The following is a 15,583-nucleotide window of genomic DNA, read 5'->3' as shown; positions in this document are numbered from 1 at the left end:
TGAGGGCCTTGACATAGAGCTGCCATTTTCAGAGGCAGCCTTGATTATCTTTCATAATATAAAGTTTTCCTTCAGTATGGGAATGACATGGCTTTGCTGTTTCCTGCTCTCAAGAGAAAATACAGCAACCACACACACATAGAAAGACAACCAATAAGGGACTGAAGAAAGGATGTCATCATATGCTTGGAAACAATGTGGCTTTGTCCAGTCCCACAGGCCAGGTTTTGGTCCTTGAGGTTGCGCTTGCCTTTGTGGCCTGCTTGGAAGGTAACCTCCAGTTCCTTGCCCCTGCCTAGCTCTGTCTCATACTTCCATCTTCAGTTGTTACCTGACTGTACTGAGGCCACTTTTGCTTTCCCCTTAGTCTGCTACTGACCCCACACCTTTAACCCCATGAGGAATGATTGCACAGCAAAACACTGGCCCAGGTCCAGTCAGATAAATACTCCTGCTCTCCTCAAACTCACCTCTTTGCACCCTGGGTTATCGAGGAGTTCTATGTTGCTGGCATGGAGAGGCTGCCCTGCATTGACCGGCATTAAGACAACTTTGTCTCCCACAACAATCTGAACAGAAATGATAAAAGGAGTTATAAATTATCATTTAAGTTATGCTTCCTGTCACATTGATGACATTTTAGTTCTTGTTTCTTTTCATTTTTTTAAGAGAGACTCCCAGCTCAGTTGAATAGCTAACTCCGAAATCTCAGCTTTCAGTTCTAAATAAGTCCAACAAATTCAAAAAGCTCAGGAAAATCAAAATCATCAGCCTGAAGGAATTCTTACCTTTTTCTGTCTGGAATGGGTATTGCATGTTAATGAATGAATGCTGTCAGTTTATACGTTTGACTGTAAATGGTTTTACATTTTGTATAATGTATTTTTGACAGTTTTTAATCTTTGTAAACTGCCCAGAGAGCTTCGGTTATTGGGTGGTTTAGAAATGTAATAAATGAATGAAATGTTTAGCCCTTTCATCTTAGCTATCTAAACAAAGAGCTATTGCCATCTACCTAAAGGAATTCACCATTTGACTCAGAATCTGAGAAAACAGAGCATGTCCAGAAATTAAAATAGTTCATGTAAACATCCCTACATAAATGCTGATCTGTTTCAATGGAAAATGCCTATATATCCAAGACCTATTTTAACCCTTATTAAAAAAAAAAACACTCAGAAGCTCTAAACATTTTTTCCAGATTTTCTCTGGAGCCATCTGTACAGGTAGGGGTTGTTGTTTTTTTGCTGCTGTGATCTCCAAACCATTCCATATAATGGCAGCTATCAAGTGAGGCAATTTCCCTCAGATCCTGAGGGTATTTCTGGAGAACACAACTTAAGTACAATCACCCAATTGAAATCAGTGACAAAGTTGCTAGTGATTTCCATTGATCTGGGCTGTCTCACATATCCCAGATTCCTGTGGTTAGCTATCTGGTATCATTTCGCCAGACCTTAGATCTTTGTATTTTTAGACTGTTGTTTAACCTGGTCTGGCACCGATGTGATCTGCTCCATTTGTCTTTATTGTACTGATTGCATTTTTAAATTGCTTTTAAATCTTTGTTGGCTGTGTTGAAACCTCTTTGGCTAAAGAGCAGGATAGGAAATGTCCCAGAAAAATAAATAACTTCATGCACCAGTTGTGCAGATTTTCCCACTGTTAGCGTTACCTCTTTGCTGGTAGTATATAAGGAAGAACTGGTTTCAGGAAAATTTACCTCTCATATTCCCTCTCATCTAAACTCCATGGAGATAATTTGTGTTGTAATCAGTTCATCAAATGGAAGAAAAGAGATAATTTAATACACAGCACAGTAAGATTTGGGAATATCTGATCTAATCACAGAAATGCCAGTAATGTCCACAGCAGTTTGGTGTACATTCCAGCATACACAGCAATTCAACACACACACGCAAGCTAGAACCACAAAGTGATTAATAAAAATGGTGAACACAGTGGACGACCCATGCTGTCTTTGGAATACGTGCACACGTATCATGGCCGTTTACCACAATTGCCACAGTTCAAAAGTAAACAAAATTAATCCTCCAGCAAAGCTGGTGTTGGGATGCTGACCCACTGACTAAATCAGGGGTGTTGAACCTCTTTCAGCCCAAGGGCCAAATTCCATTTTGAAGAAATGGGGCCACATTCCAGTGGTGAGCATGGCCAAAGGAAAAAGGGGGTGGGCCAAAGGCAAAAGTGGCAGGGGAAATCTACCAAAAATACCAGTGTATTTTAGATTATGGCTTTTACTGCCAGTGTGAGAAAAGCACTGCACAAAAGCCAGGAAACCACCAAGTGAAGGGAAAGGGGCGTGGCCCTCTGGGGAATTTGGCCCCTGGGCCTGAGGTTCTGCACCCTTGGACTAAATATTGCCAACCGAGTGTTGTCTATTGTTTGTGGTCAAATATTGTCAAGAGTGCCCTTATGTATGCAAGTGGCAGATCGTCTTTATACTGAATCATGGAATCACCTGATATAGAACAGCAAAAGTAAAAGCCCCTTACTCCCCAGCACACTCACACCGTCTTGCAACTTAACTCTCTCCAGAGAGCTTCTGCCCTGCCTCCTCCCAGTTAAGCCAGACAACCCAGCTACCGCTACTGGGCATGTACAGTAACCGCAGACTTCTTTGAACAGGAAAAGGAACAGGTTTAGGAGAAACTACTGAACAAACATGTAAAGGCAGTCATTACGGTGGCTAGGCCATAGGTGCCCAGAACCAAAGACTACCACAAAACCCATGGCATTTGATATGGGAAGCAGAAGCCTCCCATAAAAAACAATAGGTTTTTAATTAGCGTAATTCTCTAACAAATGAAACTGTTAAATGGTTGACTATTACTTGACAATATTTGATCAGTTAATTGACTTGAGGGGCACAGGAGGACTCAAATGTAAAGCCTAAGTAAGTCCGAATTAAAAATTTGGATTCATCATTTTTCCAGAAACTATTTTTGCAAAGATAGAAATAAAGACGGAAATCAGGCATCTAACCATCATGCTCATAATACACATTCACACGTGTTATGCGTAACTTTTCAAAGCCTCGGAATGTGACCCTCCTTTTATTTAACACAGTATGTCCCTGCATGCCATGCTGCACAAAAAAATTTTACTTACAGCAAAGTAAGGTCAGATAAACTGGTGCATAAAACAAACCTGAAGAATTGAATCGGTAATTTAAAATTCACTGACAGGAGAAATCAAGTATAACAACAACAGCAGCAGCAGCAACAATTTTAAAAAAGAAGTTAGCAAAATAATTAGTCCTATGCCTGTGGTCGGCAACCAGCAAGCCCATGGCTGAATCCAACTGAGAGTAGGGCTGCCATCTACTTGCTCAAGCCCTTTTCCTTTTCTCTTGCACTACAACTACTGCTGCCTATAATTTATCCTAAGACTAAAGGTATTGTGTCAATATGAGGCCTGCTCCTTGGACAAATTATAACTTTTCAGATTTACAATTTTAGGGGGCAGCAAGGGGCTGCATGTGGCCCATGGATTGCACATCACCCACCTCTGAGTTAGAGGGAAACTGAGGAAGTTTACCTAGCAACCATCATGACCCTGGAGTCTAACTCCCCATCTTCGGGGGATGAGACCAGGGATTTGGAGGATTTGCCTTCAGAACTGGCCCTAGACATCTCCACTGCCCTGGAAGATCTAGTGCAAGAGGTATCTGGTTTGCCAGCTCCTCTCCAGCCCAAGAAGGCTGAGCTGCTGTCCTCAGACTCTGAGGACTCCAGCCTAGAAACTCCAGCAGTCTCCTCTGCACCATTGCAGTCAACAGCTACTGAAGCAGGCTAGGCCCCTTTAACTGAAGAGGTTTCACTCACCAAAGGCAGATGTGGGTTTGGTCTGGGCTGGCTTGTCACTGAAGCAACATTTGACTCTTCACCCTCCAGGGTGCTACCTGCTTTGTTGTGACTTTGCCTTACTGGAACCTGACCTCTGCTTTGCTCAACACTGCTTTACCGGAACTGGAACTTGGACTTGCTTGACTTTGCCTTCCTTTCCTTCCCCAAACTTGACTTTGTGCCTAGTACCCTGCCCCTGGCTTGGACTAGAACCCCTTCTGTCTGAGCTCACGACCTGAAACAGAACAGTAACGGGTCATCCAGTTTCCCCTTCTTTGTTGCCCAGTTCCTTAGAATATGATTTCTGTCCTACATCTGCCTTCTTGAAGATATCACAGGGTGTACTAAATCAATTTTTAAGCACACTGCATGGTGGTGTGGGGCAGTGAGAGATGCACACAAGTCATAGAAAGAATTCTGGTCCTAGAAAGATTTTGGACAGGGAGGCAGCAACCGTGTGTATCCTAGCAACCCCACACTTCCTTCCAGAAACATATTTCATCCACTCACATTGTCACCTTCGCTCCTCAGTTTCCAAAAGGGCTGGATGTAAAACCAGGATCCTTCATTCCCAGCAGCATCCAGAGAGACCCGCATAGCATTCTTCTCCAACAGGGCTGGTAATCTCTTATTGACTGTAAGGTATTTATTGCTTTTGATGTGAAGTAGCTGTCAATAGTAAAGAAATAAACAAACACATATATGCATACATACATACATACATACAACACATGGTTGAGTGCTTTGGCCATGATCCAACACAGAATGAGATGCTCTTTTACCTCATTAATAAAACTGTTTGCTGCCAGTCCAAGAATGCAAAAATAGAGGGGGTGGGCGGGCGTTGTCAAACACCTGGTTGTCTACAGTACAAACATACAGCTTGGTAGGTCACAAGTTGTGTAGTAATGATTTACAGCCAAATCAATATGGTACCACAATCAAGAGAATGATATCACCAAAATATTTTGTTTGAGTGTGTACATGGGGTAACTTCTGATATTCCAGAAACAACAGCAACATGATACGGAAACTTCTCTCAAGACAACTTAACAATTTGCTCACTGCAGCTGGGAAGACTTTCATTTACTGGGACATCAACTCCAAAGCAATCCCAACATGGGAGTATACATGGCTGAAGGTACAACATATAATTCTGTAATCACAAATCAAGATGCTGTAAGGTGGGAGGTGCAAGGCCAAATTGCCCTGTGACATTTCCTTGTTTTCCTGTCTAATCGTCTTACCTATCCATCACCTAATGAGGAGGATAATGTAAGCCGCCTTGGGTTCCTTGCAAGAGGAATAAAGGCGGGATATAAATGCAATAATAAATAATAATAATAATAAATAAACACAATCTTTTGACTCCTTCCATTCCACATTCTGCAGATTCTTTATTTCTGACACTTCCAAGCTCCTCTCTTACTTTCTCCTTCTCCTTCTTCTGCCTTATGGTGACCAGATACAAACGAAGGAATGGCTCCTCTCCCTTTAATAGTTCTGTTACTGTGTGCTATTTATATAGTGCCATGGTGCTTTATTACATGATATAACAAAAAGAAAGGCTCCTTCCTCAGGTGACTACCATCAAAAATTTTACAGAAGACAAGATAGAGAGAAGCAAAGGAAGGATAGGAACAGGGCATGGGGACTGTGTAGAAGAGGAAAGTGCAGCGTCTCCTGAAGGGCAGAGAAAGTAGTACCTGCTGAAATATTTACTCCTGCCCTGTTATTACAGGCCCCAGAGCGCTGTCCTCCTGCTTTGCCTCTGGGCAATGTAATCATAGCTCATGCTCACTGATTTTACACATCACAAAATCTGCACTGGAACTCCCACCAAGGAGCTGAACCAGAATGGATGGGTGCAGTGTGAGATACATCATCATTTCACTTTCCAGGCCACTGTGGACACTGAACACACAATTCTCCCTATGGTTCTGAGGAGCTGGAGATCTAGTTTTCAAAGGCTCACCTGGATGACATTGCTGTACTTCACAATTTCACCCAGCAGTTTTCTGTTCTCGCATTCATTCTGCTTTTGTTCCAGTTCTGCTGCATGCTGCAAGATAATCATTGAGGGGTTTTAGTTAGCAACAGCAGCAACAAAATGGCTCCCCCCACTGAAATGAAGAATACTTGAGATAACCAGGAATGGATGTGTGTGGAAGGTCTGTGATCTGCATTCAGTTCTGGTACTCAAAACAAATGCCTGGATTCAGAATGCTTGAATTCTAAGTATATGCCTTTTCTACCAGGCTCTGATCAGTGGGTCTCAGGGATCTAGTAAAAAAAAAGTGGATTCCACAAGCTTGAAGTCTGCCCGCCTCCGGATTAGCCTCGAAAGTCTATAACATTTAGGATGGAACATCATATCATGTATAACAGCTCCAAGGGGTGTTTCTTGTGGGAAAAAGCAGTTTCAGGAGGAGGAGGTATCTTGGAGTGAAGTAGCAGAGGGGACGAACAATGTACCCTTCCACCACCCATGTTTTTTGCTGTGATTCTCCCCACTATCCCATGGAGTCCAAACATAGATTTACCTTCATAAGCCCATGTCTGGAATCCCTTGGGGGCAACACTGGCTTAGGTAGGACAATCTTGATTTTAAGCACGCAACACCGCTTCTCAGCTCCAGATCCCACCCACCCATCCCAGAAGCTGCTTTTCCCTACAGGAAGCGGCTGTCAGGCTTTTGTTACACACTTTTGTGTAACCAATAGTTCATATCACATTTTGGCATTTTACCCCTAAAAAGCAAAGGAAACGGCCCAACATACAAAATATGTACATTAAAAATGCTTCATGAAGTTCAACATTCTGGCCTGAATATTCGAGTCAGCTTTGCAGGGATGGTTGTGTTTGCTTTGAGAAAAGCAATGGAGGGAGCAATCCTATCAAGATCAACAGTCGCCTCTGACCCCAGGGGAGTCCGCTTATCCAGTGCAGGGCAGGCGGAGTGGTGAGGAGCGGATCTCCTCCTCATTCCCCCAGCCCTGCTTTCGCAGCTAGACAGCCGATTACCGCAGGACCTCAGAGCATGGGAAGCGGAGGCTGGAAAACACATAGGATGTGTCGTACTGGATTTCTGACTTCCCCGCCCTGGGCCACCCCCAGGAATGCCCCGTTTTCGCCGTTCCATGCTGCTCTTACAAGTGCAGAGCGCAGGGCCGATCTGCGAGGGGGTAGGGGTCAGTTCTCTGGGAACCAACCTATCCAATGGCCGTTTAGTCGCTGACTAGCAGCCATAGGATTGCACTCTAAAATATTTGAATAAATTAAAAACTGTTTGTAATCCACCCAGGTAACATTGGTTTTGGGGCAGATTAAAAATATAATAAATAAATACTGAAAATCCTAACATATATTTACTTTGAAGGAAACCCCATTCATGTCAATGGAAATTACTTCCATACAAGCACATTTAAAGTGGATGCCTAGGGATAACTTGTTTGTCATTTCTAAGATCCTTTCCAGATGACAAGCCGACAGAATTACATTTATATTACAGTGTTAGCCTAGCTAGATTCCACATTAGTAGACTTTTTGCAGGGGCCATAACCTACTCAGCTGTTATTTAGTGGACTTTATATGAACTCCAATGCTGGAGCAAGAGTGCACAAAGCCCACAATGAAACTTTAAAAATGGGTGAGGTTCTCAAAAAGACAGATTTAGAATTTGTATTTATTTACAATATTTATATACCACCCCACAACGAAGATTGTCAGGGTGGTTTACAGTGCATTTTTTTAAACCACAAAAAGAATAAGACAGAAACATGAAATCAAAAACAAAATAAAACCAGAAGCAGTAAAACCAGAAACCAGCAACAGCAAATAACATTAGTACAAAGAAACTAACCTGAAAGACCACACTGTAGGCATCAGGCAAGCTTTTCTGGGGAGGGTGTTCCACAACCAGGCTGCCACCACTGAAAAGGCCCTCTCCTTAGTATCCACCTGCTTCACCTCATTTGGCAGGGGCACCCAGGGAAGGTCCTCAGAAGACAATCTTAAGGTTTGGGTAAGAATATATGGGAGGAAGACCTTCAGGTAGCCTGGCCCCAAGTGGTTTAGGGCTTTAAAGGTTAATACCAGCACTTTGGATTGGGTCTGGAAATGGACTGGAAGCCAGTGCAGATGTCAAAGCACTGGCATAAAATGATCAAATTGGCCAGTCCCAATTAACAATCTTGCTGGCCAATTCTGAACCAGCTAAAGTTTTCAGTCCATTTTCAAAGGAAGCCCCACACTGAGATCACTAAAATGGGAGGTTACCAGGGCATGGATAATTGTAGCAAGGCTATCTCTGACCACATAGGACAGCAGCTGGTATAGCAGCCTAAGCTGATAAAAGGCACACTGAGCCACTGGGGTTACTTGTGTCTCCAGTTACAATGCTTGATACCTTGTTAGTTGGAACAGGAATACTTGACCTTGTTAGTGTTCATCAAGGTTTTGGTTTTCTTTTTTTAATGGCCGTGAGTGGTCCTGTGCTGGACCAGTACGTCAGAGGGCATTCGATAATCAATGATTTATTTATTTTTAACCCATAAAATGTATAAGGGGAGAAAGGAGTCATTTATTATTGAGGATGTCATGGGGATGTCATGGGGATGCCGATAGGTGCTTATGATATTTACCCAGCTGCATTCTACACTCAACTGCAAGACCAAAGCATATCCTAGTGGGAGAAGAGGGGAAAGAGATAACATCTTCCTAGAATCAAAACACTGCAGTTAGAGTCACCCAAATGTGCTGTTCCTCAGCAATGGATGTGCTCTCCGGGAAAAAGTAATTTTGGTCTCATTGTAACACTGTGCATCAGTGCACAAACCAACAGCTACATGAAAAGGCTACGTACGGGAACCTCTTACCTGTAGCTTCTTCAGTAGTGCCGCTTCTGTGTGGTTCCCTTGTTTTGCTTGCTTAGCTTTCCAGTATTGTTTCTGTGCAGAATATCGGTTCATGGGACACACTTTAAAAAGGCAATCTGAAGATAAGGAAACAAAGTCACTATTAAAGTAACCTCTGCTAAAAGACACGTCTGTTTTTATTTTTGTGTGGTGACTCACTATGAGATCTGGCAGAAGCATTTGATTAGACCAAAAAAAGCTCAATGACAGGATCACAATCACAAATGGGCTGCACATTCTATCCTCCCTGCATCAGTAAGGCCTTAGGTCCCCTCCAAGCTATATAGCAACCATTTTCTAGCTTTTTTAGCTTTCCGCATTAAATTTTCTGCCTGCGTATGGCAAAGGATTCTGGGAATGTTCTAGGATACACACTCTATTCACATGGCTGCTGTTCAGTCCAACTAGGTCCCGCTGTGAACTGAGAATGCACTGCAGAAAACACAAAACACCCCCTTATGGCTATGGTGTACATTCCTAGAGGAGATCAGCAGCTCTAGGCAAGCTTTCTTTTAGGAATCCTGTCCACCATTGCTGCTTTAGGAACCCCTGAAAGGATTGTGGGAAACCCCAGCATCACAGTTTGAAAATTACAGCTTTATGGCAGGCTTCAAGTAGCAATGTTCCATGCTGCATGTTTGTTTTACCCCAACTTCCATGTGATTTAAACTGAAACCCTCCAAAACAAGTGACTGACTTTCTGTCTTTCTGTTCTATTTGCATTGCTACAGTAAAACATAAAGGACATTCAGTTACAAGCCTTTCCAAACTGTTAACACCATGTTCCGATCCACTAATGTTTTCCAAACTTCCTATCCCCACAAAGGTCAGTTTAGGTAACACAACCAGTATCAAAGTAACCAGATGACTGCCTGCTCCAGCATCTGTTTCCACAATATCATCATCTGAAAGTTTCAGACTTGTGGATGAAAATCAGGGCACAGAACAATGCATTACATCAGGTAGCACTGTAATGTCTCAAACTATATTCAGGGCAGTACGGATGCCATGATTATGAGATTGCAACCCCCCTCCAAAAAAAAACACCAGCGTGTGGCACTGAGTACACAATTCAACTTCCTGGGAACCTCAGCTTTCATTTAAAAAGTGTGTGGGTATTGTCTGATGAAATGTCACAAGCCAGAGGAGTGGATGAATAAGGTTTCCAGGAGTTATAGATTTGTTTGCTTGCTTTTAGCTACATTTTACTTGCTCGTGTTGATATTTGCCTTTGTTTGTTTGTTTGTTTGTTACATTTCTATACCGGCCAATAGCCGGAGCTCTCTGGGCAGTTTACAAAGATTAAAAACATACAATATACAGAGATTAAAAACCATTTACATAAAAAACACATGAAAATACAATATACACAAAAGAAACATATATCTAAAACAACTTCAAACAACAGTCTCAAAAACAAACAACCATAATCATAAGACATTCCAGAATCTATTTAGTTAGATCCTAGAATAGAGCAGGCTGGAAATTTCAATTAATACATAGCCCAGCTGACATTATGGAAGAGATGCAGAGAAATTCCTTTTCAAACTAACTCCGCCCCCCCATTTATAAATATTTATTTATTATTTTATTATTTGATGGATCGATTGATCAAGTTTTTTATAAACCTCCCTTCATCATAAAATGATCCCAGGGCAGTCACAATATACAATATATCATCATGAGCAAACACATGATAAAATACAATAAATTCAAGAAAATAATAATAAAATGATACAATAATGAATATGGTAGCTATTTAAACCAGTTCATTACAAATTAACACCCGAAGGTATTGCACTTATTATATACATTGCATTTTTATACTGTAATATTATTCTCCTTTATGGGTTACTCTTATTAAAAAGAGCTTTCAAAAGTAGCATGAGAATTAAATGTTTTTTAAAAAGCATTTTAAACCAAATAAAATAAAAGCAAGGTTAGTCATCACCTACTTAGGCTGTAGTCCTATACTACTTACCTGGGAGTAAGCCCCACTGAATTCAGTTGTACTTACTTCTGAGGAAACTTGTATAGGTTGCACTGTTACTGTCTTTCTTAAATGGCAGAAACACTGGGAAACAATTTTAAAACCGCAATTGTATGCACAGTTTCTATATCAACTGACTTCGAGCTTTTCTACTCGAGGCTGTGAATCAGCCTTTCAACTTTCGGTTTCTTCACAGAATTGAGATCTGAGCATTACAGGAAGAATGTTTGCTTTCCTACTTTTCAGCTACATAACCTCTAGGTGACACCGTGGTATAGAAGAATAGTGGTATTACATAAGTGAAAAAAGTAATTTCTTTCACTTTCACAAATAATACCGCATTTTCCCTACTTTAAAAAGACTTGTGGAAAATACTGTTTAAAAACAGAAGCAAAACTGGAGGGTCATCTCATGGTCTAAAGAACCTGTAAACAACCATGAGAAGAAAATAACAAGCGCACAATAAATGCCTTGTGTAGAAAAGCTCTTACTTCTGAGTAAACATACATAGGATTGCACTGCACAGAATGTATGTATTTGAACTTACACTGCAAGCTGGCTTGTAGGTTCAAAATAACTAACAGTAATTGAACACTTCTTGCCCTTTGGCTTCTCCCTCTCCACCTTAGTTTTCCTGAATCTAAGTTTTCCACAGACCAATTATTTTAACCAATGATACATTTTTTTAAAAAACAACAACAATCTATCTCTCACGTTGTTCTTTTCTAGTCAAATTAGTAAGTCCACATGAACAATCATGATGGGAATAATCAAGGAGGCAAACCAGGTAAATTCCTGAAGTGCCAAAATGCCAGGGTTGCCTACCAGAACCGTGCAAATGATTTTGAGGGAAACCCACTGCTTATGCTTTTAGAGGGATGCAGCTTAGTAGACAACATAATCAAAAACCTCCTGTACTTCATCGTAAAGGGCAAGTAAAGAATAAGGATGGGTGGATCTGTCTGTTTAGCTTTCTACAATGTTTGCATTATTTAAAGCACAAGTTTGTTCCATTCCATTTCTACATCAGTCTGCAAATAATAATCCACATTACAATTCATACACATATTTCTATGCAATTTCCATATGCGTTATTTGGCTGGAGAAGCGAATTGCAAAATGTGGGTGATAATCCCATTCCTGTTCGAATATCAGAAAGTACAGATTCGGTTGGTTCATATTAAACAGCGAACCAAACAAATTTCTCCCTCATCCCTAGTAAAGAAAAGGAAAGGATTAAAATATGAAACAAAGACAACTCTACCCTGTTCAACTCTGGGATCATTTAACATGCTATTGTTATGAGTCTGATCAATTGGGGTGGGGTGGGGGAGAAAGAGAGAGTAACATTTTTACATTTGCCTAGAATAGAAAAAAATGCTGACAAGTAACCCCAGGCACATAGGTCTAAGTCATACTTTCCTTCTCATTTTATTTTACAGGAATATGCAAAGGCCCACAACAGTTGGCTTGGTTTACTAGACAGGCATTAATTGGGGTTGCCATCAATCCCCTCCCCTGCATCCTCTGGCATGCACAGAGGGCTTGGGAGATTGTCTCAGAATCGTGCAGGGTACGGAGAAGGTAGGAAATAGCAAGAGCATCTCCCACTGCTCAGAAGGGGCTCCTGCTGTTGCCCCCTTTTTTGTAAACAGCAACTGAGATGAGACCTCCAAGGACAGGGATCAGGGAGGTGCCAGGTGTCCTGAGGGCACTCACCCCTTGGCAAGGTGGAGAGCAGATTAGTGACAGCCTGGGCATAGCTAAATGTTTTGAAATATGATAGCGTCTGGAACTATTTTCCCCCCCAACAATTGGAACAACAGTTTTCCAACAGTAGTTTCATTCCGACTCTGGCCCGCTTGCACTGGCTGCCTATATGCTTCCAAGCTCAATTCAGGGTGCTGGTTTTAACCTATAAAGCCCTGCATGGCTTGGGACCACAATACCTGATGGCACACCTCTCCCGAAATGAACCTACCCATAGGCTATGTTCAGCATTTAAGGTCCTCCTCCAAGTGCCTCTTCCAGGGGAAGCTCGGAAGGCAGCAACGAGGGAGAGGGCCTTCTCGGGGGTGGCCCCTATCTGTGGAATGAACTCCCCAATGAGGTCCACCTGGCGCCAACATTATTATCTTTTCTGTGCCAGTTAAGACTTCTCTCTTTTCCCAGGCATTTGGCAGCCTATGATGAGTTTTAGTCAGTCCTGGACGTGTCTTCAGTTATGACTGACAGTTCAAAGTTGTTTTTAGTTATATGTTGCTTGTGTATACTGTCTGTGTGCTTTTATGTAAATGGCTTTTAAACTTTTTATATTGTATTTAATGCTTTAACTTCTGTAAACTGCCAAGAGAGCTTCAGCTATGGGGCAATATAGAAATGTAATAAATAGCAACAGCAACAGCAACAACATTTATACACTGGCGAGAAGAGACAGCGCCCAGGAGCACATGTGGAATATCATCAGCAGTCAATTAACACACGTACTGTAGCATCCCGATATGCTTTAACCCAGGCATGTTGAACCCCTTTCAGCCTAAGGGCTGAATTCAATTTCGGACCTCTCAGGAGCTGCATTCTAGAGTGTGTGAGTGGGGGGAGGGGGGAAAGCAGGTGGGGCCACTGGAAAAGAGGTGCTGCAAAAATACCAGGATATTTAGCAGTAACTAAGCCTTGTTGTTGTTGTTCAGTCGTTAAGTCGTGTCCGACTCTTCGTGACCTCATGGACCATAGCACGCCAGGCCTTCCTGTCCTCCGCTCTCTCCCAGAGTGTGCTCAAGTTCATATTCATTGCATCAGTGATGCTATCTAGCCATCTTATCCTCTGCCGTCCCCTTCTCCTTTTGCCTTCAGTCTTTCCCAGCATCAGGATCTTTTCCAGTGACTTTTCTCTTCCCATTAGGTGGCCAAAATATTTCAGCTTCAAACTAAGCCTTAGGAGAGGCATTTCAACCTTTTATTGGGGGGGGGGTGCATAAAAGCTGGGAAACCACCAACGATCAACAGTTGGGGGTAATGAGTGGGGCCAGGGTAATTGGGGGGCACCGTCTGGAGAACCCCAGAGAGCCAGATTGGGACCCCAGGAAGGCCTGGATTTGGCCCATGGGCCTGAGGTTTAACACCCCTGCTTTGGACACAACATAATACATTTTATAAATTAGGCATCAAATGCCATAGATTTAGGCATAAAAGGGGTAAATTACAAATATTTTTAATCTAAGTTCGATATTTAACTTGGTTTTAATTCTTCCTTTCCTTTCCACCCCCCGCCCCCATTCTTCTCCCACACTCAAGTGCTCCAGAAAAAGAAGAAAACAAGATGACTGTTAAAATTAACTGGGGGTCACTGTTGACATTCATCCAAATTCCTCTTTGCTTTGCTACCTATTTCCTGTTCAGAGCAACTGTACTTTACAAGAAAGTCACCAAACATTAGCAAATCAAAACTCAGCTACCTTGCAACAGTATTTCCTTTTTGTATGACATGGAAATGTGTACAATGAAAAAAAAAAGGACTTTACATAAACTGGGAGGGGAGGGAAGCAGCACTTTGCAGAACTGTTACAAAATGCAAATGTGCTGTGCTACACTAAAAGTGAACACCTGGGTCCTTCAGAACAAAGTAAGTTGTTTTATATTAGAGCTTCTATTTAATCGAATTTACAAGTTCATGCTGTCCAGTTCACTGGTACAGCCAGTGTTTTCTCAAGGACAGGACAGACTTTGAATCCAAGGCTCCCAGAGACTGGAAGCCCTTTCTGGTTATTAAGCCTTTCCAACATATTGCTGTCACATTTTTTTCCTAATCTATCTCTGAATTCATGAGGTCTAGAAACTTGCCAATAATAAAAGCTGAGTTTCTGGGAACCCCACCAGTGGTCTAGAGCTTCAGAGAATAGCACAAGAAGTTGCTGTTCTTTCCATTCTGGAGCCATTTTAGCTGATCTTACAACATTACTGTTCTGCTCCCTGCCCTCCACTCCTAGCCCCACTAGGATTTATGGCACATTAATGAGTCTGGAATTCTGTGACTAAATTTGAAAATTCTACAGCAACAAAACACGAATTCTGTTTGCTTGGCAAGGAATCATTTTTACATTTTATTTTGTAATATAAAGGCTACATATTCCTAATATAAAGGAATACATTAATATAAAGAATAAAATGTATTCACAAAACAGCACTGAGGAGCAGAGGCACCACCGATTTGCTAAGTGAAGTCATTCATCAGCTCTATCAGAACATTAATCCCACATGGAAAGATTGAGCAGAGCTGTGCCGGCTGACCCCACTGCCCATCACATCTCCTATTGATCCTTTCCTCCAATGTCCACCTGCAGGGGAACGTCTGTAGACTTTACAGCCTCCAGGCCAGGGGGAAGGACTTGGGGAAGGGGAGGGGAGGTGAGAAGGCCAAATAATAGTCACCATTATTTGTGCAACAGACATTCGCTCTATCAATATGCCCGTTATAGCAGGGCAGAACAAGGAAACATGTAGTTTCTACCTATAATTTTCCTAAAAGGTCCAATATAATAGTAGGGGATCTCTTGCAAGGAAGGATCAGTGGGTGGGAGAGAGTGCTTAACCTATCCCCTACTCCTATAGATCCTCACAACTGTTTTTAATGAATGCATGTCTCCAGCAAGGCTCTGAAACCGCAATTAAGTCTGGCTGAAGAAAAACAGCCTCAGGCAGCATTTGCAAGGGAGAATAGGTGGGTGCAGGAGCACTTAAACCAGTCTTTCCCATACTGGTGCCCTTCAGATGTGTTGAACTGTAACTCCCAGCCTCCCCAGCCAGCCATG

General features: G+C 42.1%; 1 protein-coding gene across 9 annotated transcripts in view; it reads right to left on the bottom strand.

Annotated features, from left to right (window-relative positions):
* The window catches only part of ITPR2 (inositol 1,4,5-trisphosphate receptor type 2), a 351,496-nt gene that overhangs the window by 285,857 nt on the left and 50,056 nt on the right, over window positions 1–15,583 (bottom strand). For 8 of the 9 annotated variants that reach the window (XM_084811532.1, XM_084811531.1, XM_084811533.1 and 5 more), the window contains 4 exons: window positions 8,747–8,862; window positions 5,845–5,931; window positions 4,380–4,538; window positions 471–569 (listed from right to left, as the gene is read on the bottom strand). In XM_084811532.1, coding sequence (XP_084667658.1) covers window positions 471–569; window positions 4,380–4,538; window positions 5,845–5,931; window positions 8,747–8,862 — 461 coding nt within the window. Of the gene's footprint in view, window positions 1–470; window positions 570–4,379; window positions 4,539–5,844; window positions 5,932–8,746; window positions 8,863–15,583 lie in introns of those variants that run through there. The other variant, XM_084811538.1, reaches the window with a different exon arrangement.

This window comes from Heloderma suspectum, chromosome 7 (genome assembly GCF_057233095.1).
Source record: "Heloderma suspectum isolate Gila_16-S chromosome 7, 16-S_ref, whole genome shotgun sequence".
Lineage (NCBI taxonomy): Eukaryota > Metazoa > Chordata > Lepidosauria > Squamata > Helodermatidae > Heloderma > Heloderma suspectum.
The sequence above is the reverse complement of the archived record's forward strand: the minus strand, read 5'-3'. Positions and strand labels throughout refer to the sequence as shown.